Source organism: Grus americana, chromosome 21, assembly GCF_028858705.1.
Source record: "Grus americana isolate bGruAme1 chromosome 21, bGruAme1.mat, whole genome shotgun sequence".
NCBI lineage: Eukaryota > Metazoa > Chordata > Aves > Gruiformes > Gruidae > Grus > Grus americana.
The window spans coordinates 7,119,502-7,145,482 of NC_072872.1; the positions used below are offsets into that span (position 1 = coordinate 7,119,502).

Genomic DNA, 25,981 nt, shown 5'->3' on the forward strand with positions numbered 1-25,981 from the left:
TGCATTAAAATTAAGATAAAATCTTTCCTTAAGAGCAAGTTTCCTGCATTTTTTTTTTTTTGGTGTTACGAATATAGGCTATGCCATAATGCTTATTTGTTCTGATTCTGGAAGAGTTATCTGTAATTTACGTTTTCTTAAAGGATGTGGAACATGCCCATGCCTTATCACTCACTGTTTTGTAACAAAGTGTAAGTGGTAGCACATTACCTCCTTTTAGTGCTCCCTGTGATGACATAGGTAATGTTCCAGCCAGGGACTCGATGGGCACATCAAGTGGAATTCCCCCTTCCACAAACATCGGATGATCTCTTGCTGCACCCTTTAGGTGGATTACATGGGCTATTTTCTGTACAAGACAGGAATGCTTCAAATGCAGGTTACAGCTTAAGTAACTGCATAGAAATTATTACATCATCTGCCTATATAAATGCTAAGATGCCCTGTACTCTAGTGCAAGAATCCTGCATCTTCCCCTTGTCTTGTCCACTGAGGCACTTCTGCTTTAAACAACCTTTCATTCTTGGGCAATGTGCCTCAGGAGGGGACTGGACAAACTATTTGTACTAATAGAGGGAAAACGTCTCTGCTGCTAAATTTGGCTCAAGTTTGTGAACTAGGACCAGTCTCCATTCAGCTTAATCTTATCCTGGTTTGCAATTCTTAACCACAATTCCAAAGATAATCTGGAGATACAAAGCTTGCCAGGAAGGAGAGAACAGTACTTGCTCACTACCAGTTTCTGCTCTGTGTCTGCAGTGCCTGCTGATGGTCATTAGTTGGCACTCCTCATTAACTTTTGGTCAGTCTCTCTTGGAGCAGGCCTGAAGGCACCCGCTGTGCTGCCAGCCTGTATATCCTGACTTGGGCTCCATCTAAGCTCAACTGCTGCTCTACAGATTGAGCCCTCCTTCCTCATGCTGCGTGGCCACAGAAGCAGCTTCCTGGTACTCAGTGCACCTGTCACTTTGCACTGTGCAGGTGTAGCTCCACTCTCCACCGCCATTAAGCGCTACCTGCTGAGAACCCACTCGGAGCTGTGCTCAGCAGTGTGACAGCAACCGAGCGCCATCACCTCTCATTTACACAGCGTAGACAGCTAGGCAGAAGACAGGACTGAATCCCAAGTCACTATTGTTATGAATTAATAACTGAATATTTAAAATTTGAAAAAAGTCAGTGGGCCTAGACCTGCCATCTCCCACCTACATCAGTTAATGTAATAAAGAGAGCATTTCTGCCTACAAATGCTGCTCATTAGATGTAATTATTTGAAACTCCTACTAAGACCCATGCTGATAAAAATCACAGCAGGTCATATTTAGACTTTGATTTCATAATCCAGGTATCTTGATTGTCTCACCTTGCTGAAAAGCACAACCTTGAGGCGGTCAGAATAGTACAGACTTTCATGATCAGGACTGAAAGTCACAATAAAATCCTGACTCTTCCCAGCAAGAATTTCTCCTTCTGTTGGAAAGATGCTGAACACACTTAAGCCGTTATAGTTTTGTGTTCCTGGTAAATAAAAATGAAGATACAAATAAGAAAGGAAAAGAGCTTCATTTTACTACTTCATATATTTTAAACCCATTTAATTTTTGTTGGAACAGGAAATAAGACCTGATACATGGTTCTGCAGCAAAACAGGTGGTGATAAATCCATCTATCAATTTAATGCATTCATCTCTAGAAGAACTGAAGAAGCATCACCAAACCCTTCCTATATTCTAATGTGTTTTTACAGAGATGGACATCCCTAAATATAATCTTTAATATGCAATTACTGTGTGGGTTTATTTAGATTCAAACACTAGTATCTCCTTACTTGTGGATATTTGCTCAGGCTGCATAAATTTACAGCTACCCATATTGAAAAAATTAGCACAGCTTCTACTGGGGAAACAAAATCGTGTCTCTAATTTCAGTGATGTGATGCCCCAGGTTTTGGCAGTTGTGTAGATCTAACAGGAGACAGTGATGCTGCTTTATACTTCATGAGTCTTTAACAAAAGAAAGAGAAAAGAAAAAAACCTAAGTTTACCAACAAACTCCGTTCTTTGCAAAGAGGACGTAATAAAGGATGGAAGTCTCTGCTGATCTTTGTCCCTTGTTGATGAAAGCGAATCAAGTTGTATGGAGTATCGCAGGGTCAGCGTGGAAGTGTTCTGTATCTGGTGACATTAATTTACACAACAGCATTTTCATTAAGAAAACTGATTCTCAAGCCTGTAGGATCCACATTTTGTGAACTGGCTGAATTTATTTTGCTGCATTACTGCACTGTGTACCCAAGTGCCACTGAAAGCATGTGTTATTGCCATCCAAAACGTGCCATGTCAACCCCTGTCCCCCAATAACAGGAACCAGGCTCCTTTCAAGAGTCTTGCAGTAAGTAATGTATTTTGATTATTGACATACTTAGACAAAATCTGAGAGGAGAAAATTTATGCCTAAATCTTGGCCTGTTTCTGAGTCTCTGGGAACTTGCAGTATAGGAATGAGTGAATCAGTTAAACTTCCCTAGACCATACCATGGCAGACCCTCACGTGCTCTTTGTAGGACCAGTTTTGCACTTAGTTTTTTATAGAAGGTACTAGATCTCTATTTTTTTTTGTATAGGCTGCAGGCAGGACAGAAGCAGCTAACAAGATTCTCCCTGCACAGGTTTGTTACCTTTGGCCTGAAACTGCCTCAGCGTCAAATCACTCTGCCAGACGTGCTTCTAAAGCTATGTTCTTTTGTCTCAGTTTGCTGCTCAGCCTTACATTCTGCCAGACTGGAAACTACAGAACTCCTCTTCCTTGTTACAAAAACTGACTGCTGGTGTGCTTTCTGGTTCAGCATAGAGGGATTTACCTTGAATGTGGAAGTCACCTTCTCTCTGGCTATGACATATCCCATATCGAGTACTTCTCCTACAGAGCAAACAATTGATGGCATCACACCGTGACCAGTCATACTTAGGGTTAGACTGGTTTTTGCCGTCCGGATGTCCAACATTTCAAAAAACTGCCAAGAGGATGTCTGTGTTAGCCCACTTGCTGAAGGAAAACATCCCCCACCCCTCCAACTGACCCCCTCTCGCAAACAGGCCATTACTGCCAACCTTCTGGATTCAGTGCATAGACAAAGACCCAAATATTGGGAAGGGCTATGCACAGGCAACAAAGTTTTTATTATTATACAGCCTCATCCCAGTCAGTAATATATTACACAGCCCATTACATCTCTCCGTCTCTCCTCTTTTTCCCCCTATTACTATTGTATCTCTTACTCACCCATTTATTCTCATTTGGACAAAAAGAGATGATGAGGGTTTTACTTTCACCTGGCTCAAGCATTCCAACTGGTCTGACCAACAGGAAGGGACCATTGGGATTCAGAACTGAGAATCCTAGCTAAAATAGTGCAACTCAAGGAAAAAAGTTTATAAGCAAAGATTGGGGGAAAAAATATAGGAACAGATCTAAATATTGTTCAGACCAAAGATGTATAAACCAACCATCTATAAGCTTTCTCAGAGATCAATAACTAATAGAAAAGAAGAACTAATCCAATTTCCACGCATTTCCCCCCCCCGCCCTGCCCGAATTCAAATAGCTGCAAGGTCCTTTTCCAGTTAATATGATCTCTTTGTAACTCCATTTTCAGATTTTGCCTGGAATGGGTCATTAAGACCCTAAGATTTGGGACATGCCTTCTCCTATATTATCTCACACAGCTTAACACCGTAGTAGCCTCTTCTTACAAGGTGTTCAGAAATTCAGAGAAGCACCACGCAAAAACTGAGTTGTTGGTTCTGTTTCACACGTACATCATACTGTACTGAAACTAGCTTTGTCGTCAGTACCTTGTACTCTTTAGAAAGTGGTTAAGTGCTCCTTAAGTTTGGCTCTATGCAGAATTATTTCTAGTTAAAAGGCTAGAATGGAATTAGCTTTCCAGCAGGTCACCTAGGCTCATCCAATATATTCTTCACGTCACCTCCTGTCTCACTCTGAAAGATGAGCATTAAGCCTGAAATCTGCTCCCTCCTCCTTACTATACTGTTAAACAGTTCCTACAGATAAAGGCTCAAATTAAACAGAAGCTGAACGCAAATGAACTTACGTGTTCAAAACAAGGATACTTCCAGCTTCTCTGGGGAGATATTTTGTATTGTAATTTGCTTCAACGTTCTGTGGCCTGACAGGAATGAAAACATTTCAAAAAGTGATGATGCTCAGTCATGCACTATCATTCCTCCTTTTTACTCATGCTTCTACCTGGGCCAAATATTCATTCCATTTCTATGGCTAATGCGTTAGTCAAAGCTCACCGAAATACTTTCAGATTTGGGCAGTCAGTTGTAGAGCTCCTGATTCTGTGTTTCGGGATCAAGTCTGTTTTCTACATGCGTCAGCTGGCCACGCAGGCTCCTAATTTTCCACTTAAATACCTAATTACAGGGCTAATTTCTATACTGACTTTTGAAAATCAACAAAACAATGTAAAAGAAAACGTAAAACTATGCTCAGAAGAAATTAACGTCAGACAGAAAGAAATTCAAAACTTGAATTCAAATTTCATACCTACTGCAACATCACCAAAATTTACTGTGTTTTTTCCGTTATCTGAAGTGACCACAACAGATGGTGCTACAGCTGGACAGTGCAACTCCAAATACAAGGTGTTGTAAGGGCTAGAGAGATAGTAAACAGAGTTTTGCTCATGGATCATACAGAAATAAAGAGTTGTCAGAAATCTGTTCTTATTCTGTTCATATCACAGGATATCATTACATTGGTATTACAAAACAATACATAATTTTTGGTGTCTGACTTTTTTGTGTATGCCTAAGCAGAAACATGAACTACATCTGGCTTAAATTTTTCATACAATTATTCTTTAATTCTCATGTGTTTGATTCTTAACCAACTAGTGGGTTGTAAGCATGAGTTTCTACCACTGACCTATGAGGTAATTAAGATATGAAAACAAATTTTCTCCCCAAATGAATCAATTGACATGCCCACAGTTTCCCCCTTGAATTTCTGAACTATTATGAATTGCACAAATCTAATTGCACATACCTGTAGCTTAGGTTTTGAGAGCCTTTCTTTTCATCGATATGTCCACTTGCAACAAAGCATGGTATGATGTATTTTTCAAACCTCCCACTGAAATTCCTCATCAGGAAAGCCTGGGCTGCCATATAAGCATCAGAACTAAAAAAATCCAGGAATAAGAATCATCTTAGGAAGTGGGAGAACAAGAAAAAAAATCAAATAGATATCTACTGAGCTATTTGCGTTTACCGTTTCTTAGTCATACATTCAAAATTGAACAGGGAAACTAAGCAACTGTCTCGATGCACAGTAATGGACCCACCCTACTAAGTGGTTTGCTTTTCTTGCCAAAAAAGAACAAAAATTATAAAACCAGATAATAGATGTCATACTAAAGATTGCAAAATCCTCAATATGATTTCCGTATGTTGAATACATTAAGTATTCCGGTGTCTTCCAGTACTTCTACATCATTCCAATGATATGTAAACACACATGATCACATTTCTGTAATGCAATATGCAAAGCAATACTTCATAATGGGAGTTTTACAATACAAGTTTTATTTTTATGGCCTGTAATGGAAGTATTTAAAAGTTATAATTAATGGATTGCAATGAACATGGGATTTTAGTCAAAAATATCTAACATCCAGTACAGCCAAATGCCTGGTGTTTAAGCACATACTTACTTCCAAACGCTTCTAAATTTCTCAGATTAGGGAGAAGTGTGGTTCTAAAAAGTTGAATTATATACTAACTAAGGGACTAATCAAGTATCAGATTTTGCATCTACATATCAAAATTTCTAGATAGCGCGTGCCATTAATGTGAATTCTCACTGAGGTACATGCATTGTCAAAATGACTATTTAAAATGCACATTTTACAGCATTATTACATTTCCAGGACCAAAGATGACCATGACTAATATAATGGACTATGTAAGCCCTCAAAATAAAAAACCCTACCCAGCCCATACCCACGGATACGGACCATCTCATTCATCCATCTGGACTGGATGTATTCAGCTCTGTTAGACCTATTCAGAACAGGTATATTAGTAGCAGTTTCTTTGGGTAACTACAGTTTTCTAGTTGCCCTTTAAAATAATACCCTTGTTGGTTCAGCCAAATCTATCCACACAGCCACATCTCATGCTTTCTGATACATTCTTTGAAGTCTTCAATCCCTCTGATGCATAAAGGGATTCTTTGCCTTACATGAGAGGGTACAGCTGTGTGGCTTAAAAGCAGTACTAATTTTGGAAACAGCCTTTGCAATATAGCTAAAGCTATTTCTTCTCTACAGTTTGCTTTCTTGCCTACCTATAGGTTTTAGTAGATTTATTAAACTACTTAAAGAGAACGTTGTCTGTGTAGTACAGGGTGCTTTTGCTGACTTACTCAGGCTTTAACTCTTCGGATTTTGGTTGTTCAGAACTATGTAGGGAAGTCAGGTATTTACTGCCTCCATCCCTTACAAGCTGTCTGGAAGACTGCTGCCTGGTAATGGAAATGCTTAATTTCTTTCCCTCTCTTTTCTCATCTTCCTTCCTTTTCTGCAAATACACACACAGAGACGTTATACACTGAAGGTGATCACCAGTAATCCAATCAAGACATCAGTTTACAAATACACAGTCCCTGGCTCAAGGATACAGAACTTAAGAGGTGATGGAGAGCATGAAATAAAGTAACAGCAGTAGGATTATGGTAACAAGCCATAGACATAGTAGTTATTACATACATTTCTAAATGTAAAATTAAGTTGAAATAGATGTATTTTACCCCATCTTAAAAAAAGATTTCCCCTACTGGAGCAGACAAGTAAAAGACTGTATCTCATGAGAATTTTACCTCTTTATCTCATAATTAAAGACAACCCTAGGTGCTCAGATAAATTAACTGACCCACAGCACTGCATATAAAGTCCATGTATGCTGTAAATCTGCAAGAAGTGCAGAAACCTCTTTCTTCAAGAGTAATTGCAGTTAGCATTTGCAAGAACATCCTCTAGGAATGCTTTTGAAATTGTTAGCATGAAATTAAGTTATTGATCAGTGAACAGACAACACATTAAGTGCAACAGTACAGTCATACTTTGTCATTTATAGACAGGTCTTATTTGAATCGTGAGTATGGGCTTCATTAATATGCAAATAATTTTGTGACAAAAATACCATCCAGAGAAACAAATATCTGGAAGTGACAGACCAAAAGCATGTGCTAGTTCTTAGCATTCCTTACTTGTATTTCTGCCCCTGTCGCAGCTGCTCTGCAAAGCCTCCGAACTGCCTCTTCTCTGATTAGCTGATCTGACAATGTTGGTCTGAAGGACACTTGAATCAAGCTTTTCTGGGAGCGTGAGAGCACACACAAGAACGACAGGCAAAATTCAGCCCTCATACATGTGTTATACCTACAAAGCTCAATAGGAGCGTATACGTGACAGCAAAAAATTAACAAATAAAATACAATTTTTTCCCTGACATGATCCTAAGGATAAAGGTCACTTGCAGCTTTTTTGGAACTCTGCTGTGTTACAGTGGGCTGGTTTTACATGACAAAACTTTTGATATTTAAACATTCTTCATATAAATCATAATGACAACACCGGGGAAAGAACGTTCAGGGTGAAAGCTCCCATAAAGCATTAGCCAGATTAGATGGTCAACCCCTCATGTCCGATTTAAAACATTATTTCAAACAGTAGAAAATATTCCAGCTATTCTAATAATAATTTACTTTTTGAGCTTTATTTACAAGTGACAGCATTTGTAGGGATGTAGGTGATCAAAAGATTTGGCAGCATACTTGACTTTTAAGGTGAATTTACCTTCCCAGGCAACACAGTTCCAACAGAAGGCGTGATTGTCACTGGACAGTCTTCTGGCACACAGAATTCAAATGAAGTGGGTCCAACAGGGGCAACTTCCCCATTGCCAATTCTTGGGACGGCATGAGTAAAGTGGTTGACACTCACGTGGGAATTCATCACATACAGAGTTGCTGTAGACACACCATTTAAAGCTGTTGCAGCAAACTGAACTAAGGAATGAGACAATTCAAGAGGTGGGTGGACTCCAACTGCTTTGCATGACAGCTTGAATTGTCTAAAAATAAACACATGATAAATTGTCTCAGCATAAAATAGTCTCTTAATCAGCCCGGAAAATAGGGAACTAATCCTGTAGTCCCTATTTAAGCAGAATTTCAAGCTTGCAATGGGAATTTTGCCTAAAGATGAACAATAATACTATCTATTTTTAATGCACAATTGGCTAGAGTCCCTACTTGAATTCTTCCTCTATGAACTTCAGAGAATCACAGAACAGTTTGGGTCAGAAGGGACCTCAAAGCCCACCCAGTTCCACCCCCCGCCATGGGCAGGGACACCCTCCACTAGCCCAGGTTGCCCAAAGCCCCATCCAGCCTGGCCTTGAACCCTGCCAGGGAGCCAGGGGCAGCCACAGCTTCTCTGGGCAACCTGTGCCAGGGCCTCTGGAAATACATCCAGTCAATCAAAGTTTATACCATCATTATTTTAGTAGCATTAGCTTAATGTATGAAGCATTTTTACAAAATAAAATAATCTTTTAATAATTCTGCTGAAAAAGCAAGCAGATCATTGCAGGTTAAGATGACCTGCAGCAAACTTGCAGCTTAGACAAGTATAAGTTTCTGGCGGGATAGGAAAAGTCATCTCAGTAAAGACAGACATGTAAATGAAGCATGAAACTAACAGGCACTGAGCAACTCTTGTCAACTGGAGAATTCCTACCTGCCTCACATTTTTATCCTAGCCTTACCTCTTCAAAAGTAGGCAGGGATTTAATTTCTGAACTAGCTTAACAGTGGAAATCCAGTGTGATTTAGACTTCTACATTACCTACTACTCAAATAGTTTCTTAACTTACCTATTAATCTCTGACTTGCAGGTTAGTTCAAAGCTGTACTCTTTTGCCTTGTTAGCTTTAAAGATTATGTCCAACCTCAGGCTTTCAAGGGGAAGAAGAATTCCAAGTCCATCACTGGGTTGAATTTCAACAAACTTCAAAGTGGCAGGATAAGAAATTATTGTTGTTATTAAAATAAGAAATTAATAATTAAGTTATCAAATTATTAAATAAGACATCACTGGCAAGATAAAAAAATTGTCATTAAATGTACAAGTGTCAGGAAAACAGAAACCTTCTGGTGAGCAGCTTTCATTTGAGTTAGTGACTGGTGTCTGACTGACGTGCAGATTTCTAATCTCAAAGTAACTTGAAAGGCATCAAATCCATTAACTCAGATTTCAGTAGACTCTTTTCCCCAGCTTCTTACCATCTATGGTAATCACCTTTCCCTAATGTTTATTTACTCTTCATAGACAATTGAATGAAATAGGATAAGAATCTCAACAGTTCCCCCTGTATCTTTGAAGAGCTGATTCCTGTATGATGTGCAGATACCATAGTGAAAAGTACCAGTTTAATATCTACAAGTGTATATTGGTTTGTGTTTATGAGTTGATGATGATTCAAGAATGTCTCCCCGTCACATTTTAAGCTAATCATGAAACACATGCTGTGAAGTAAAGCTTTAATGAAGCTGAAGATTCCAATTTCTTTTAGCTAACTCCTTGATTTTAATCCCTAAAACAGCAGAGAAAGGAAGAATGCCTAATTAAATGTCAGGCTCCTCTAGCTCAGATTCCAATATGCCAAACTATTTCACACTGTGATCATCATGCTATTATGGAGCTTGAACAGCTAACTTTTTGGGAACAAAAAAAATCAGTAGACCTAGCCCACACGAAACTGCAGCTCCTGTGATTAATTTAGCATCCACGTCAATTTACAGTCAGTCAGAAAATACCTAGGCATGGTTCAGGGGATGATTCCCTATAAGCTGTTTGGACACAGCCATCCTGCTTTAAAGACAAAGCGTTTAGGTATTTGGATGCAAACTGTGCAATATTCCTCAGCCTCAAGGCAAAAGCAACATCCCTAAGCCTGTTTTATTTAGTAGTATAAGCGACCTGCGAGTCTGAAAGAAAAGTGCACCAGGTATTCTGTTAGCAGATTTCTTGGTGTAAGAAATAGGTATTCTAATAGGATAAAGTTAGGCTAATAATGTTACGTAGGGGAGAATAGGAAAATCTCCTCAAAGATGTTTATACTGCTTGGAAAATGCTTAGGGTATAATAAGATGAAATTTAAATAAACCGGTACCAGAACTAATCTGCGTGTTTCCACAGTGCTGCAGGCAGAAGTATTTCCATGGGTTTGCAAGAAACAGTCATGATTTATTTACACTTACATTGAAACGTGTTTTCATAATAATTAAATATATTTAAATACAAGAAGAGGTGTGTGTGGGACAACTACATACCTCTGGAAGTCCCACAAATCCAAACTCTTGTGGCAAGATGGATTTGTTTGTTAGCGTGACATTTGCCTGCACAGCTTCATAGATTGTGCAGTATCCAAAATTGATTTGTGCTGGACTGATTTCCAAATCAGAAGTAGTAACAATTGCATGGACAGTAACATTAACTTTTTTAGCCTGAAACAAATGCAAAAGCACAGGATGAAAATCTCCATCTGTAGCATTGTAAGGACAGGATTTAAGTGAAATGTCATCCAAAAAGATAACTGCAGAAAACTTATTCTACTCTATTCCTTGACAATAACAAATGTAAATGTAACATATCTATCTTGAACTTCAGCCGCATTGCTCTTCAAAAATAAGTAATAGGAAATGTCTCTTTGATAAGCAAAATTTAAAAAATACTATCTGTATCTCAAATTCCATATGCTAGAATGAAATCACACCTACATATCCAGGAAATGTAAACGCTAAGAATATGCTACATCTGCAGTACAGATCAGAATAAAAAGATTGTGCTGTGGTATCTGATAACTCTCTAGTACAAAATAAACTACTAGGGAATAGATGAACACTACCTAGAAAGGATTTAACTGTCTGTAAAGTTCTGTAAACATGCTGACAAGAAGAAACTATCAAATCTGTATTATCACTTTAAGCACCTTTTACGATTATCACAGGACTTCAACTAGTAAAGAACTAATCTAAGATTAGGTATCATAAAGTGAACATTCACTAAAATAATTTACATCTACTGTCATTCTGATAACCAGCGTAATAAAAACCACTAACCTTATCCACAATCAGTATTGTCACTGGCACTTCCAGAATTCTTGTCTCTTCATTAAAATAGCTCCCTGCATCTTCAGGAAGAGAGTGCCTAAAAAACAAAAAGTACTTTCGGTTTCATAAAAATATTTTGACCATTTTCTAGCTAAGGGGAATAATAAACTTCTGATGGATGTATTTCTGAACAAAAAGAAAACAAACAAACCTGTTACTTAAGATCTAAAAATTTTATTATTCACTGCTTTTAATCTTAACATAGCGTTTGTGCTCAAATAGGAGTATTCGTGTATGTAGTTGGTTAAGCATCAACTCCAATGCTTCCCCGAAGTGAAGTATAACTAAAGTCCTGTATGCGAGGAACGTGCAAATATTAGGGGAAATGGTGGAAGAATGGTAGAAGAAAATGCCAATGAAAAATTAGTGACCTATGAAGTTCCACCTTCTGACCACAGAAAAGAAGATGCAGTCAGATCTGAACTATTATGGACTTGTCACAGATTTCCTACAGAATGGCATACCTCCCGACAGTCTGCCCTGAGCAGGTATGCATGGATTGCAAGGGTATCTAGCAATGGACTTAGAAGAATTGACCTGGGACGTTAATGTTGGATTTTAATTTTTTTAAATATAGGATTTTGGACACACAGGAGTTTAAGGGAGTTATTCGCAGAGGTCAGCATCCATTTATCCTTTTTTAAAATGCAATCCAATCCCTTAAAATTCTGAAAAATTTAAAGCTTACTTTATAATCAGAATACAAGCCTTCTGCATCTTTGCTGCAACCACAGCACATAACCAACCCAACCTAGGTAGTCGTTTCCTTTTGACACTGATGTTAGTTAATTACCAGCCAGTTTGAGGCAGAACCAACTGTAGCACAAAGCACAGAGACATAAATAAAGTGAAACGAACTCGGAGACCAATAGTGTCTGATTATATACCCGATTAGGAATTTATAAGAAATATCCGGGTTTTCTGTAGCTGAAGCATCTTGCTATAATAAGCTCAATTTCAAAGACAAGACAATACAAAAGCTCTAGCATTTTTAGCTCTGCTGGGTCTATTTATAGTCTTCTACAGCATCAGAGTGAATTGCTTCCTGTTCTTAGGTCTATACAGTGATAATGTTCCTACTACTACTACGGGAACTACATGCAACTTTGTAATGTATTGATAAAGAATAGTTAATGAATAAATAGCACCCACTCAGTCACCATGGTGATCTGACATCTTGCTGGCTGTTATTTTGCAAGTCTGAAATGTGACTTTAGCAATACCTTTGAAGATCACCTTCTAACTTGTTTAAAGATAGGTACTGGAGTTAAATGCAAGGTAGGAATAAAGTATCAGCTTCCACTTTGTCACAGGACATCAGAATAGCAGAAGAAATTAATCTATTACAAAATAATCCAGAGGGAAAAAAAATAATTGTAACTGTACGTACACAGTGATGGACTCTAAATTAGCTGTTATGCCTTGGGGAAAAGATACCAAAATCCTTCCGATAGTTCTCTGAAAATGGCATCTTTATGCTTAAAAGCAGTTAAAGAGAAGTGTAAAAGACAAATCAGATTTAGACTGCCAACATCTGCAGGACTAGTTCCAAATGCTAAAAGATGTGGTATTTGGGAATTCTGAAAGTCAGCAGATTAGAGAACTTGACTTCAAATAAACAGAAAATGTCTGCTTCAAACACCCAGAAAGTTCTGGGTATTGTAACATCTGACCAAGCATTTCAGTGTGCACAGAGCACTCGGGAGAACTTCCCAAGCCTTCAGTCATCTATCTGTTCACTCAGTACTGCTGAATGAGCGTTACTTTAACTTTTGTATTACTTTTAATACAATTCTATTAATATAGCTTCTAAGTCACTGAGGAGGCATTTACAGAAATGTGTCACTAGCTCAGTACTTCACATCAGCTTGTAGCAAGTTCATCCTCCTCTGTCAGACGCTCCCTTCCCTTGTGTGTTAGGTCTTCTAAAACCAATCTGTATACTGAAACAGCCAGATACTTATTTTGTGTCAGAAATGCCTTAATCTCATCAAATCTCCTTTCTGAAGCTTCCCCATTTTTCAAAGAAAGATTAATGCTCTAAATCCAAGCTATGTTTCTATCCACTCAGTAAGTGTAACAGTGCTTTACAGCATCTGAAGTTTAGGAACTGAAAAATGTCATAATGGTTACCGTTCTTGTAATCTGATAGGATTTGAGATGTTGGAAGAACTGTAAATACTTTTAGTTCTTTGAATACTAACCTGGTGGAAATTGCAAAATCAGTGATTAGACTCTCAATTTAGAATCCAGAGATGCTGAGCACATCAGTGAAAATCCAAATATACTTACATCAACAGGACTAGATAACCTATATGAAAAAAGCTGCAGGTTTACAGCAGCAATCAATGCAGAAGTAACCAAAGTATTTGGCTCTAAGTCAGAATTGAGATCTATATAATTTAATTTAGATTTGAAAAGAAATGCCCTGCTAAATTCTTTACAATGGCAATGACAAGGTAAAAAAAAGTTAGTAGTGGTCAACAGGAGGTCCCATATTTAAATTTTTAAAAACTGGAATTCTTTGTTTCCTATAATTGAGTTACGTTTGTATATGTAGATGTATCATGAAATGGAGAAGAGAAACTTGCTGGGATAAGGCTTTTAGCATCTTAGAAAATGTCATATGAACTGCCACAAATTCAAGATCAATACATTCATATTTTGGAGAAAAATGTGCATGGGTAGGAGAGATACAAACAGGAAGTCCAACCATTCTTACCTTAATTAGCAAGCACAGGAGTTCTTGTCCAGAAATTATTTAATCAGTGATCCATGAAGTAGCCACCTGGCCTAGATAACCTCGCTCTCTCTTATACAAAGAGCAGCTTCCCCACAGAAATGGGAGCAGCCTCTCAGGAATGCAATTGCTAAGATTTTCACACTGCTGCTGTCACCACAGGAAAAGCATTTCCTCACAGGTATGTGATCCAAGTTAATTTCCTCCTTGAGCATCTGGCAACTGTTAAGGGGGAGATAGGGGGGAGACTGGGACTGCATTGACACCAGCAGCGTGAAGTCCAGACTGCTACAGTGCAAAGGAATTAAAGACTTTGACCTGCTCTGGTTTCCACTGACAGCCTCCTATAGATACTGTCTTATATACCAAAAAGATTAATGTTGTTAGGTTACCTGGGCAGAAACTTCAGTTGCACACTGAAGGATGACTGAGCTTGAATGTAACCTGTTTTTGGAAGCAGCTCCATGTGCTTACTCAATTCTTTGCATACTTCAAACTTCAAACGCAGTGTGGTTTTTGCTCTGCAAACAGATCGGACATGCTTAGGTGGCTTTGAGGCTACCCATACTGCCAACTCAGCAACATTTCCTCTTGCAGTTTGATCCCCTGCACCCCCCCCTCCTTTCATCTCTACTCTACATCACGATTATAACAATTCCAAACTTCCTTTGAAAATGATAGGCACGTAAAACTGCTATGGCAAATCACACAGTTATATTCTCTTTTAAGTATAGAAAACAAGATTTTGGAAGTACTATAAGTAAACCAGCCGTATTTAAAGTAATATACACAGCTGATTGTCAAAGTGCAGCAGAGTGTAAGTCAGGTCAGGGGAAAGTCAAAGCCAAATTATCATGAAATATCAGCTAATTTATTTGCTCCTAACATACATTCCCTCTATCTGAATCAATAGGAATCAATCACTTAATGTTTGAGACAACTAATTGGTCCTCAAGGTGGAAAAGGAGTAGTTGTCTTGTAATGTTGGATCTAGGTTATATAACAATTGGTGGGTGGGATGCTTCAAGTAAAATCCTGTTATTTTGTCTGAGAAACAGAAAATGAAGACGAGCCACCCCTAAGTGGGGCCAAGGATACTAGATGCTGCTTAAGTGGCTAACAAGCACTTAACATCCCAGCCTGTAGTCAGAAGAATCATAAGAATGAACCTGAAAGAGCATAATACACCTAAAACATCAACATGTACCCAGTTTGTGAATTCCATTCATCCTCATTATCAGCATAATTATCTCAAAACCTTCAATACCAAAAGTTAAGCCTGTACAGACAGGAAAACCACCTCAAACTTGGGGGGAAGGAGGGGCTGTCTTATGCCAGAAATGCACTGAGAGCACTACTGCTTTTGTTTTTTCTCCCTAAAACCGTGATGCCTTCTTTTAAATAATGTGAATCCACAGATCTCTTGTAACTTCCCCTCTAACAGCAGAGATTCTACAGGACCAGAAGTCATAGTGTGGCTAAGCTGGTACTGCCACTTCCTCTGCTAAAACTTGTTATCAGTTCGCCCTGTGAATGGCATATTGGGAGGTAGGAAACATCTCCCTGTTTACTGAGTTCTGGCCATATTATAATACAGCGATAGCCACAGACCATACCCTGCTTTGGAATTTTATGCTTAAGTGCAAAATTGCCGAGCAATTTACAAATATTTCAGCTTGTCATTTTCCTTCTCTTGGACTGGTTTACAAGCTGTCAGTCCAGATGGTCTGCTCTAAATCAACAGCTATAGCATGTGGTACTGGGAGCCTGGAATGATTTCTGACTGTTGACAATCTAAGGGAACTATATACTACTTCATTAAATCAGCACAGATTATAACCTGCCAAAGAAATTACTTTTCAAAGTGATTTATATTGAACAGGATTCTGCTAAGACACTTTCACCCTTCATGCTGCTTATTTATGCTTCCTGATTACTGTATTCTATGTGACCAGAAAAAAACCCGACAACCAAGACCCAAACCGAAAACAGTATTAACTAACATTTTGCAATTCTACAGAGCCTGCTGGGTCACTTCAGTGCCAGAGCTACCTAACTAACTTGAAAACTTGGTCTTCTACTTATGCTACGACTACAATATCATGGATTGCAGCCGCAATAAGACACAAAGTTCTTTCTGCTCTGCTTCAGTCAGATATTTGTGTGTACAGGTGGTGAACAAAAGGCTATAGTAACACATCAAGTCTGGGTCAGATTGTGCCCCAAAAATCTAAAGACTTCTCTTGCTACAAATTTTAGTTTTGGGGTTTTTTTTTTCTCCTTTTTCTCCTGTAACTAGTTAGGGATTGGAGTAGAAACTTCTAAGAATATTCCTAAGTAGCAGGATTATTTAAGTATCAAATTAAAATTTAATTAAAGAATGTGTGTTCTAGAAGTCGTGCTACTAAGATTTCACATCTACTGGATGTGAACTTTGTTCTCACTAGCTCAGGCATTTCAGTGGTTGTTAGACAAGCAGCCTTTTCAGCCGGGCTGTGGTAACCTTACCTTGGGTCTCCTTCAGTGACCGGTTCACAGCACTGTAGTAGCTCTTTAGCTGATACACAGTTCACACATAAAGCCACTGTAACAAACTATTAGCTTTGTTTGCATGTTGCCAGCAGTTTGGATGCTTCTTTGCTAGCCTGATAATTGTCCTTGACTCTGGATCCTTTGTCCGTGCATAGTTCCAGACCATCGACCTTAGCAAGACCACCTTTCCCCAGTTTTTCACTATTGCAATTAGAATACAGCTACTTACTGGTGTAACCTAAGAAATTGTTCTTGACTGATAGTGATTTATAGCTATTTTCAGCAGTTTAAATTCATTCTGTTTGAGAAATGGTTTGATATGTACTATGTAACAATGAGGAATCCTCTTCCTGACATACACTACAGACAAATTTCAATAGCTACTAGAGGAAGAAACTTCTCAGGCACCACATCTAACTGAATGATGAAATCTATCTACTTTTGCAGGATAAAAATTGAGACATGATATTCCTGCACATGAAATACTTTGAATTTCAGTCTAAATGACTGTATAACAAAGACAATTTTTCCTAACTATGGAAAATTGGGTGATAAATCAAAGACTCCATTTGCCAAGATACTAAGGACAGTATACTACATACTAAGCGCTCTCAATATAGTGAAATGTGGCAAAGGATCAGCAGAATTTCTCCCTCAGTTAAGAAGTTTCGCCCTAAGCAATTTGACAGCTTCTATCTTTGGGATCCTCTTGAAATCTTAAGTTGTCATAAGGAGAGTTATTCTGCTTCTATACTTGTAAGTTTTATCCCTGGGTTATCTAGACCAAGTAAAATCACTTACATAACAACTTGTGCTTGTCATATCTGTAAGCTGAATTTCTGAGATAACAGCTTTACTCATTTCTTTCCAACTGTGAAGAATCTCTGCAGTCTGTAATTCTGGTAAGAGGTTTAGAATGGATGCCTTCTACAGAACCAATCTCTCCCCCACCCTCCCACAAATCCACCCCAATCCTATTTAAATGGAATCTAAGAAATGCAAATTGTTAAAATAAGCATTCAATAGTGACTGCATGAGGTAGAGGGAAGACACCCAGCACCTGAAGACAGTTAAGAGAGTAAAAGGTGATGTAACCACTCTCTGAGAGCCAAAATACTCTAGGAGCCAAATACTACCTTTATATTACAGTACAGAACCAGTCTTCAGACATTACTGACTTGGACTACAGAAACACCCAGATATTTTTTCCCCTGTAAATTGGTATTTGGTTACTATCTGTGTACTTACAAGTTATCTGTCACTCCAGCACAGTGTTTAATCCCTTTACGGGCTAGGAAAAGTTGCACAGTTCCCATTTTATAGTAAATGCAAAAGGACTGACATGATTTATCCAGTATCATATCCCAAGTCAGGAAAGACTGGTGACTGACCTTCTCAATCAAGAACAGTTGGTATGAGGCTGGCTTCCAGATCATAAATCTCCCCTGGACTTTAATTAAAATAAAATAGCCAAGAAATAACAAAATAATCTTTCATAAGATTTCCTGGCTGAATCAATTACACCCAATGTGCGCTTAATTTTAGACACATTTATCTCCCTAATGTTTAGTGTGCAAATTCCACATGCTGAAACCCTGTGGGGTTGCTATTCCCCAGGGACTTTACAATTATACTACAGAACAGGTCCAATACAGGGAATATTCTAGGAATGGAAAGGCATCTATTAAGCCAGATACTTCACAGCTATGGCTGGTCTTGGGAATCTGGGATAGCAGGATACTCAAGTCCAGTTTCCACAGCAGCGTGGAACTCAGAGGGCTTGTAATCAGGATGTCCTCCTGAAACGCCAAGGAAAAGACCAAACTGTTCTTCAGCTTCCTAGGATGACAACATGAGTCTGTAACAACCAAACCTCAAGACATCGCCTAGTGACTTAAGATCTGGTTATTCAGCTTTGGAAGGCAGCTGATAATGAAAGGGTAGCTCACCTGCTTTGAATGACAATGCAATCCTGATAAAGTCGGTCATACATACAGATCTTTAAATCAATGTTGGGATTGCACACCCAAACTGGCACATCAATAGAAACTCCAATGGCACTGAAGCACAGCTATTAATACATAAATCAAGGGTGTAATTATTTTTGTTAGTTTCAAATTCTTACTGATCTAGACAGAGCACAAATTTCTGCTATAAGCTACAGCTGAGTAACAGATTTTATTATTCATATTGCAACAGGTTCTTCAATTAGGCAAAGCTATGAAAATAATTTGTAAAATAAAAACAGGATGTTATGATGTCCCAGCAGAAAAAAGAATTATACTTTGGATTGGATTCTTTGACAGAGAACACGAAGGAATAGCATGCTGTCCATGATATTGAAAATAAACATTTAAAGTGCATCTAGCTTAAGTAAATGTGCCATAATTGAGAAATTCAAGAGACTGCTGCTTGTTTAGCCAGCAAAGAAATACAGTCACGGCAGCACAGTGCTGCGCTTCCTATAATGACCTAAGGTCTGACATCAGTGACCGCATAGCTCAGACTTGGATGAAGTGATCCTGCAAGAGAGGGTACCCACAGGTCCCACAGTATGCACCTGCAGCTCCTTCTGTAGACTAGTCCATCTGTAGAGCGCAGGGAGGGCCAAGACTGGCCTACTGAGCTTCTTGGAAGATTTTTCTTTATTTTTTGGCAAGCTTCTGTGAACTGTTCCCAGGCAGAATTTGGCTTCCAATAAAGTATGGAATCAAAATATGCTGAAGTGGTAACTAAAGTTGTCATCTCTTCCAGCTTTCACACATCAGTTTCACTACTGCATGCTAAATAATTCCAATTCTGATGTATCAGAAGGAAAATAAACTATGTAGATTGGGAATAGAGAAGAATAATATTTGTTTCTAGGACATTAGATGTTTTCCAGGATGATGTCTGATAAAATGGGAATGTCATGATTATTTGCATAGAAATTTAAGAGAATCAACAGCTTTAATAACCATACTGCATCAGAAAGAATGGCCACGATTTACAAAGTTACCACCCATGAAACCACATAACACATACTCACATGGTACCTGTTATCTCTTATAATGTTCATACACATATCATCCTCTACCTCCTTCTCCTGTTTCTAATAGAGGATTCTGAGCAATTTTAATTCTTGGGAAAAGCAGAAGTAGGAGGATTTAAAACTCTTTTTCTACAGTGTTTTGAAGCAAGCCTTGTGCAAAATCACTCACTGGTTTGCAGTCTGAGTTGTCAAACGTGATCACAAACTCTGCCCGCACATCCCCAGGGACAGCTGGGACAAATATAATCTGAAGTTTGACTGAGCTGAAGGGTCCAACTTCACCTTCAGTAACCTAAACAAGAAGTAACATGTTTTTAAGGAAAATCTGACTATTACTGTAGTTGGCTATAAATTGTATTGAATAAAAAGACAGTATATACTCATACTACGCAAGCGCTCTATTACACCTATTCTGTAACTAGATTATGGAGAATGTAAATCTCTACAGAATCTTTCAGCTCAAATAAGTCTTTATAGATCAAGAGAAAGGGCAAATATGTCACGTGATTTTATTTTAAGAATTAACTGTGATACAGTGAAGCCCAGTGGGCTTAAAATCAATCATGTACTTAAGCTTTTCCCAGCAGAGCCAATGCCATTTATTTGATGTAGGCTTAGACTAGTGAAAATCTTGTCTGTACCTCAGGATATTCATTACCTTTCCAAGCATAATTTCAACTGGTGTTTCTTCAGGAGAAAGTTCCACTAAATTACATGCATTGTCTGTGTCTAGATCTGATCTGGAATTTAATACATCTTGACCAAGTTGTTCTGGGGAAAAAAAAACAAAACCAAAACCACAACCACATATAAAACCCCCAAAATTCTGGGTGTGCGCATCTATTCACTAAATAAGAATATCAAACAAAGCGTAAGTACATTGATTTTGGTCAATATTGCAAATGCAATAATGTACACCAATCACGTGGAAATATAAATGTCTAGAAGGAAATTTCAGTTTGGCCATGCAACTTTGCCCTAGTCCAAAAGTCTACCTTAGGCCTTCCAGTACAGAATAATCATATTAATGTTTCAGTAGGATAAAATATGTATCAGAGATTGTTACAACAAGGAATGCAAATTCAGCTAAAAGCGTGAACTGGGCTTTAAGAACAATTTCAGTGGGACACAGCAACACAGTCAGGAGGACCTGCAGAGCAAGTCAAAGTGCTGCTTCACTTTATTTTCAGAACAACTGCAATAAGTACCTTTAATTAAACAGTCTCCCCCAGGGCTTCAAAGTGCCTTAAACTAATCCATCACAAGGGAGACGAAGCTGACTCTGGACTGTATGGCAGTAATCAACTGGCAACCATATGCTTCACATTAACCAGGGAAAAAAAAAAAAAAATCAATGTGTCATGAGATATGTTAGTGTGCCAAAGCTATGGATTTTTTATTTTTTTTTTTTAAGGTCTGAAAACATCTTTAAAGGTTCTGTGTATGTGTTCTGTGGAGACAGCTACCATGATTTATGGAATCACTCCATTTCACAACACAGATCCTAGATTTAAAAAGAAAGGCCACCCACAACCTTTTCATGGAACTTTTAGTTTCCTGCAATTGGAATGATCAATATCCAGAAGAAATATTGAAGAATACAGATAATAAAGAAATTAAGAAAGTCTTTCTTCTATAAGACTGGATTTTATTAAGCACATAGTAAACATTAGGAATAAGATGGAAAATGTCTGAGGAGGTTCATCTTTCTGATTCCTTGTTCCTAGAATTACAGACTATAAAAATAAACCTGTCATGTGGATTTCTATTCTGAGAAGTGGGTATTCAGTTGCTGAGTCAAGAATGATAACAATTTTGCAGTTTCTGTAAGCTAGTTGGTTTCTGTATTCTTCTGAGACTGAATTGTTGATCACTAATGAGAAGTGAGATTCTCTGTTGCTTTTGATATAATGGTGTCAGTACACTATTTTTAGTCATTTTTTTGTGACGCAGCGTACAAAGAAATATAACACTACTACTAGAATGGTGAACTAAATTTATTGAGTAACTTTGCAAACTGAATTCCACAGCTTATTACAGGAAACACTACAAATGGATAATGCTTAGCCTGGGAAACTGTTTTCTAAAATAGTCATCTCACCTGTGGGACAACTGCTCAGGCTCATCTCAGTCCTCTGCTGCTCCACCGGGGTTACACAGTAGGTCACTTCTTCACTATGGTCAGGACAAATTTGTTCCTCCTTTTCAACTACAGATGTCACAGGACTATTGCTGACTTTCTTTTCAGTGATGTAGTCACTGAGATGTCGAGTAACCTATTAGAAAACACAGAAAAAACATTTTCTACTGTAACTGTTCATCTGGCTTGCACCAGCTCCAATTTTATCAAGCAGTTTCAAATCAGACTTGTGTTTTCTTGCAACTGTTTCACATTATAAATGGAGAAATATGTTGCACTTTCTAAAAACTGCACATTCTACTAGACCTTTATCAATGAGCAGATTTAATTTTTGCTTGCTGCCCAAAACAGGTAAATAATGTAGTGGGAGCAATAAAATATAGTGTTAGTTATTTTACAATTGACAGAACTAACATTTTTTCTAGGGGAAACACAGGCAGTTCTACATCAAAAATAAGTCTGCTAAAACTAGACTTCTGTTTATTACACACCTACAAAAGATAGAATGCAGAAGGAATACCATGGATACAGACAGTGTTATTTCACAAATTCTTTATTTGAACCACGCTTTTAACGTAAGGATAGTATGAGAGTTGAAAACCATGGCAAACAGCTCAGCAGTTTCACTGTTCATACTATTTAATGTAGTGTTCCAAAAAGAAAGGTCAACCCTTTTCTTAGAACTTAAAACTGGGTTAGATTATCAAGTAGAGAATTTTGAAAGCCATCTGAGCCAATTGCTTTTCAACAATCACAGAAATTAAAGACTGCACTGATAGAACAAAGATGAAGTATCTGCACTGCATTTGCAAGAACATGTAAGCACTTCAAAACAAACGCATGCAACCCAGTAGTGATATTCTCCCTGGTCAAGGGCCTGTGAAATCGATCTGTTTATGGGTACTACCTGTGCAATACTTGAGGAAAAAGGAACATTTATGATATTCATCAACAGAGGAATTACAAAGCATGCATTCCTACCACAGTGAGTGGTTGATTGGGGTTTTTTTTAAATCTGAAAATTTCCCCACTTTAAGAATAAAATCCACAACTCATTTAGAAAAGGAGCAAGTACATCTTCAGACATAAGCAGTACAGTCTTCTCAAAAATCTGCCCCACAGTGCTGACATGAAAAGACGATTGTATGCATGATTGCTTTGTAAGTGTTTTTCACTTAAAATTATCTGCTACACGGAGGAGTACAGCTGTTAGGATTCCTCAGTTTTCTGTCAACTTGGAAACTGGCTTGCTGTAGGAGCAATCAATGTCAGGTCTAACACCACACATTTTGTCAGCTCTGTGCCAAATGTCTGAGTTTTGGTGTGTTTCTTCAACAGTCGCTGCTTCATTCCCGCCCAGGACATTCCACAGGACACAATATTACAGTCATTTGCATTCATTCCACTATTGATTTGAGAGATCTGCCCTCAATTCTTTTAACACTGCTTATTATTATAATTTTCAGGCAACAGCCCTTAATGTAATTCTTACTTTGACTAAGATGACTTCTCCCCTTGTAACAGCAGGTTGTCAATAACTATGACTGTCCTCCTTTGATAGGAAATTTAAATGAAGAGCTCTGAATTTTTAAAGGAAGATCACAGGCTAGTGCTCCCAATTCTCATTACTTTATGGCTAGTCTTGCAACAGTTGGCATTTTTCTGAAGTCCAGGAGCTAGGATTTTAAATTACTCTCTCAGAATCTTCTAACTACAGTATTTTTTCCTAATTTTCATGGATGTGGAAAAAACAGGAATCATAAGGGTTTTTTTAACATTTTAGTCATTTATCACTGTTGGTTCCCCCACACGCACTTCCCAAATAATTGTTTTTAACTATTTCGTGTGGTATTTGGAGTCTAACAGATTGTTAAGATATGCCAACCCAAACATAAACAAACTACTAAAGGTTGGACCAGGTGATCTTCCAAAGTCCCTTCCAGCCTGAGCTGTTGTATGATTCTACCACGCTTTGCAAAGCGGAACACTTCTATCAATTTAGGGAAATGCTTTTGAACCTACCATTCTTCCAGGAGAAGATTTTGCTGCTGCTCTGCATGAGCTACTGTCACCTGCTGATGTCTGAACTTTGAATCTTGTTCCCAAAGCTCCACTGTTTGTCAGGTTGATGGTCCGTGAAATTGTCTCTCCCACTACATGGCTGCCAAAGTCAATGAGCTCTTTATCTAGTGCCAGCTGTGAGAAGATAAACCATTAATTACTACTGTCCTAGATAGTCAGTAATGTCAATTGAATGTCCACCTTTTCAAGAATAGGACTTTAAAGTTCTTATTATCATTTCAAAGATGGTACAAAATAACAACATGAACTGTGAGTATCCTGCCTTTTTGCAGAAGCCAACTCACTAGAACAACGCCTTGTTAAACTAAGCCACTTCCATTTCAGTCCACTGGACAATGGAAAAAACAGGTTAAGTTCTATTCATAGTAGCAGCTTGCATAAGTCTTCAGGTAGTTACTCTGGAAATAGGTAATATTAATATTTATATACCAATTCAACATTGTTGCACTTGCGTTACAGTAAAATGGTTTAAATAGCATCAGGCTGAGAAGCAAGTGGCATTTAACATCATATAGTGACTACGTATCAGTTTATAAGACATCCTGTCTTGTTTCTTTGAGCTATCATAGTTTACAACCAATTTAAAAAGTAATACACTACTTCATATAGACTTTTTATTGACTTTGTAACTGGGTGTATGATAACGGAAGGCTTATAACTCAAGTTCAAGCATCAAAAAGACAAAGACAACTTGGTTGCTTTGCTAGTATCCTGCTTACAGCTGAACTCTTCCCACTTTCAGGGCATAAAGAACAGGAGGTCCTGCATGTAATTAGTGCACAATGATGGTATGAATTCTTTAGGTGAAGAAAACTACTCCTCTGATCAAAAAATAATGCTGTGGCTTTCTACTGCATTGTGCATTTTCATCTTCAAGGTCTTTTAACTGAAAAGCCAAAAAGAGTCCTATACACATAGTCAGATTCAAGTACGCCATATCGATGTGGTATCATTCTAGCTTCCTGCAAGTGCTTAAAAATTAAGCACATCCTTAAATACTTTGCTAGATTGCTAATATAATAATTACAGTGCACTACCATTCAGTTACTTACCTTACCCTCTTCTATTTTCTGCGTAACAGATTATTCTTGATTCATTCCCCATGCACAAAAGCTTCAATGTGCAGTTCAGTAAAGAAACTTTACACACAGTCTTATTCATTCACAGTTTACTGAAACGTAGTATCACAAACTCCAGGAAGACATTAATGTGTCTAAAATCTTTTAAAAAGATTTTTTATTAAGTATGCTCCCAGTATATCGCAAGTTTTGCATTTGCCAGTCTTATTCCGACACTGGGTGTCTCCTTGCATAATCTTTTTCCTCTAACACTGTATATTCTCATCTATAATTTCTTTTGGCCTGTAAAGCCAAAGCTGCCCTTAGCTGTGAAGAAGTAATTTAAAAACAAAGTTGTTTTATCAAATATTTTGTTCAGGTTAGCCCATAGGAAGTTAAGATATCTAAAAAAGTTAGTGTTGCCTATAGTTTCGTCTCTTAACAGGAAGAAAGTTATGTGCTTTGCTTACAATTTAGTATAGAATTCTCAAAAGATTTTGAGATGCTGAAAGAAAGGAGAGATTATATGCTTTTTATAAATGCCAGAAAAAAGATATTGTGATATTTTGATTTTTCCCTACATAGAAAATTAAAATTAAGAATAACCTACTGCAGGTCATGGATGGAATTTCCAAAAATTAGAAGGAGACAAAAGATAGCTCATTCCCAGCCATTTCTCTTCCCTCCATTCACAATGGAACATTGTGTCATCAATTTTTAAACAGAACTACTTCAGTTAATTCCACTCTGAAGTTAAAGTTCATAGTTAAGTAAATCCATTAAGATAATTTTGTATAAATCTCAGTGTAATCTGGGAAGCTAAGGAATGAATAATCTTCTGGAAAGAGATTCCATTTAAAAGGAAAACAGAAAGAAATTGAAAATATATAGCAAGAGATATTTCTATAATGTTTATGCTAGCTCACATTTTCTATTACTGTTGTTATACTGACTTTGAGCATACTTTTAAAAAGCCACTTACAATGCATCTCTTGGCTGTACATTTCAATGGAACAGAAAAAGAACCTGTCTGTGCCATAAACATCACTTCTCCTTCCAGAGTTTCATTTATCTAGAAAACAAGAAAAACCACAACCAAGTAATTTGCAAAGATTTAACCTATGTAGTTT

At 37.8% G+C, this 25,981-nt stretch overlaps 2 protein-coding genes across 5 annotated transcripts in view; one reads left to right on the forward strand and one right to left on the reverse strand.

Moving 5' to 3' along the window:
- The window catches only part of GABRD (gamma-aminobutyric acid type A receptor subunit delta), a 107,429-nt gene that overhangs the window by 39,124 nt on the left and 42,324 nt on the right, over nucleotides 1-25,981 (forward strand). The gene's annotated exons all lie outside the window — the stretch shown is intronic.
- Nucleotides 1-25,981, reverse strand: part of CFAP74 (cilia and flagella associated protein 74) — a 46,181-nt gene that overhangs the window by 3,334 nt on the left and 16,866 nt on the right. Inside the window, exons 16-36 of the mRNA XM_054801027.1 lie at nucleotides 25,834-25,923; nucleotides 23,734-23,907; nucleotides 21,673-21,847; nucleotides 20,230-20,342; nucleotides 19,741-19,863; nucleotides 18,490-18,611; nucleotides 14,401-14,529; nucleotides 11,218-11,305; nucleotides 10,429-10,602; nucleotides 8,970-9,103; nucleotides 7,889-8,165; nucleotides 7,300-7,407; nucleotides 6,457-6,611; nucleotides 5,077-5,211; nucleotides 4,576-4,685; nucleotides 4,134-4,189; nucleotides 3,283-3,402; nucleotides 2,861-3,013; nucleotides 2,045-2,174; nucleotides 1,364-1,518; nucleotides 211-349 (exon numbers count right to left, since the gene is read on the reverse strand). Coding sequence (XP_054657002.1) covers nucleotides 211-349; nucleotides 1,364-1,518; nucleotides 2,045-2,174; nucleotides 2,861-3,013; nucleotides 3,283-3,402; nucleotides 4,134-4,189; nucleotides 4,576-4,685; nucleotides 5,077-5,211; nucleotides 6,457-6,611; nucleotides 7,300-7,407; nucleotides 7,889-8,165; nucleotides 8,970-9,103; nucleotides 10,429-10,602; nucleotides 11,218-11,305; nucleotides 14,401-14,529; nucleotides 18,490-18,611; nucleotides 19,741-19,863; nucleotides 20,230-20,342; nucleotides 21,673-21,847; nucleotides 23,734-23,907; nucleotides 25,834-25,923 — 2,860 coding nt within the window. The remainder of the gene's footprint in view (nucleotides 1-210; nucleotides 350-1,363; nucleotides 1,519-2,044; nucleotides 2,175-2,860; nucleotides 3,014-3,282; nucleotides 3,403-4,133; nucleotides 4,190-4,575; nucleotides 4,686-5,076; nucleotides 5,212-6,456; nucleotides 6,612-7,299; nucleotides 7,408-7,888; nucleotides 8,166-8,969; nucleotides 9,104-10,428; nucleotides 10,603-11,217; nucleotides 11,306-14,400; nucleotides 14,530-18,489; nucleotides 18,612-19,740; nucleotides 19,864-20,229; nucleotides 20,343-21,672; nucleotides 21,848-23,733; nucleotides 23,908-25,833; nucleotides 25,924-25,981) is intronic.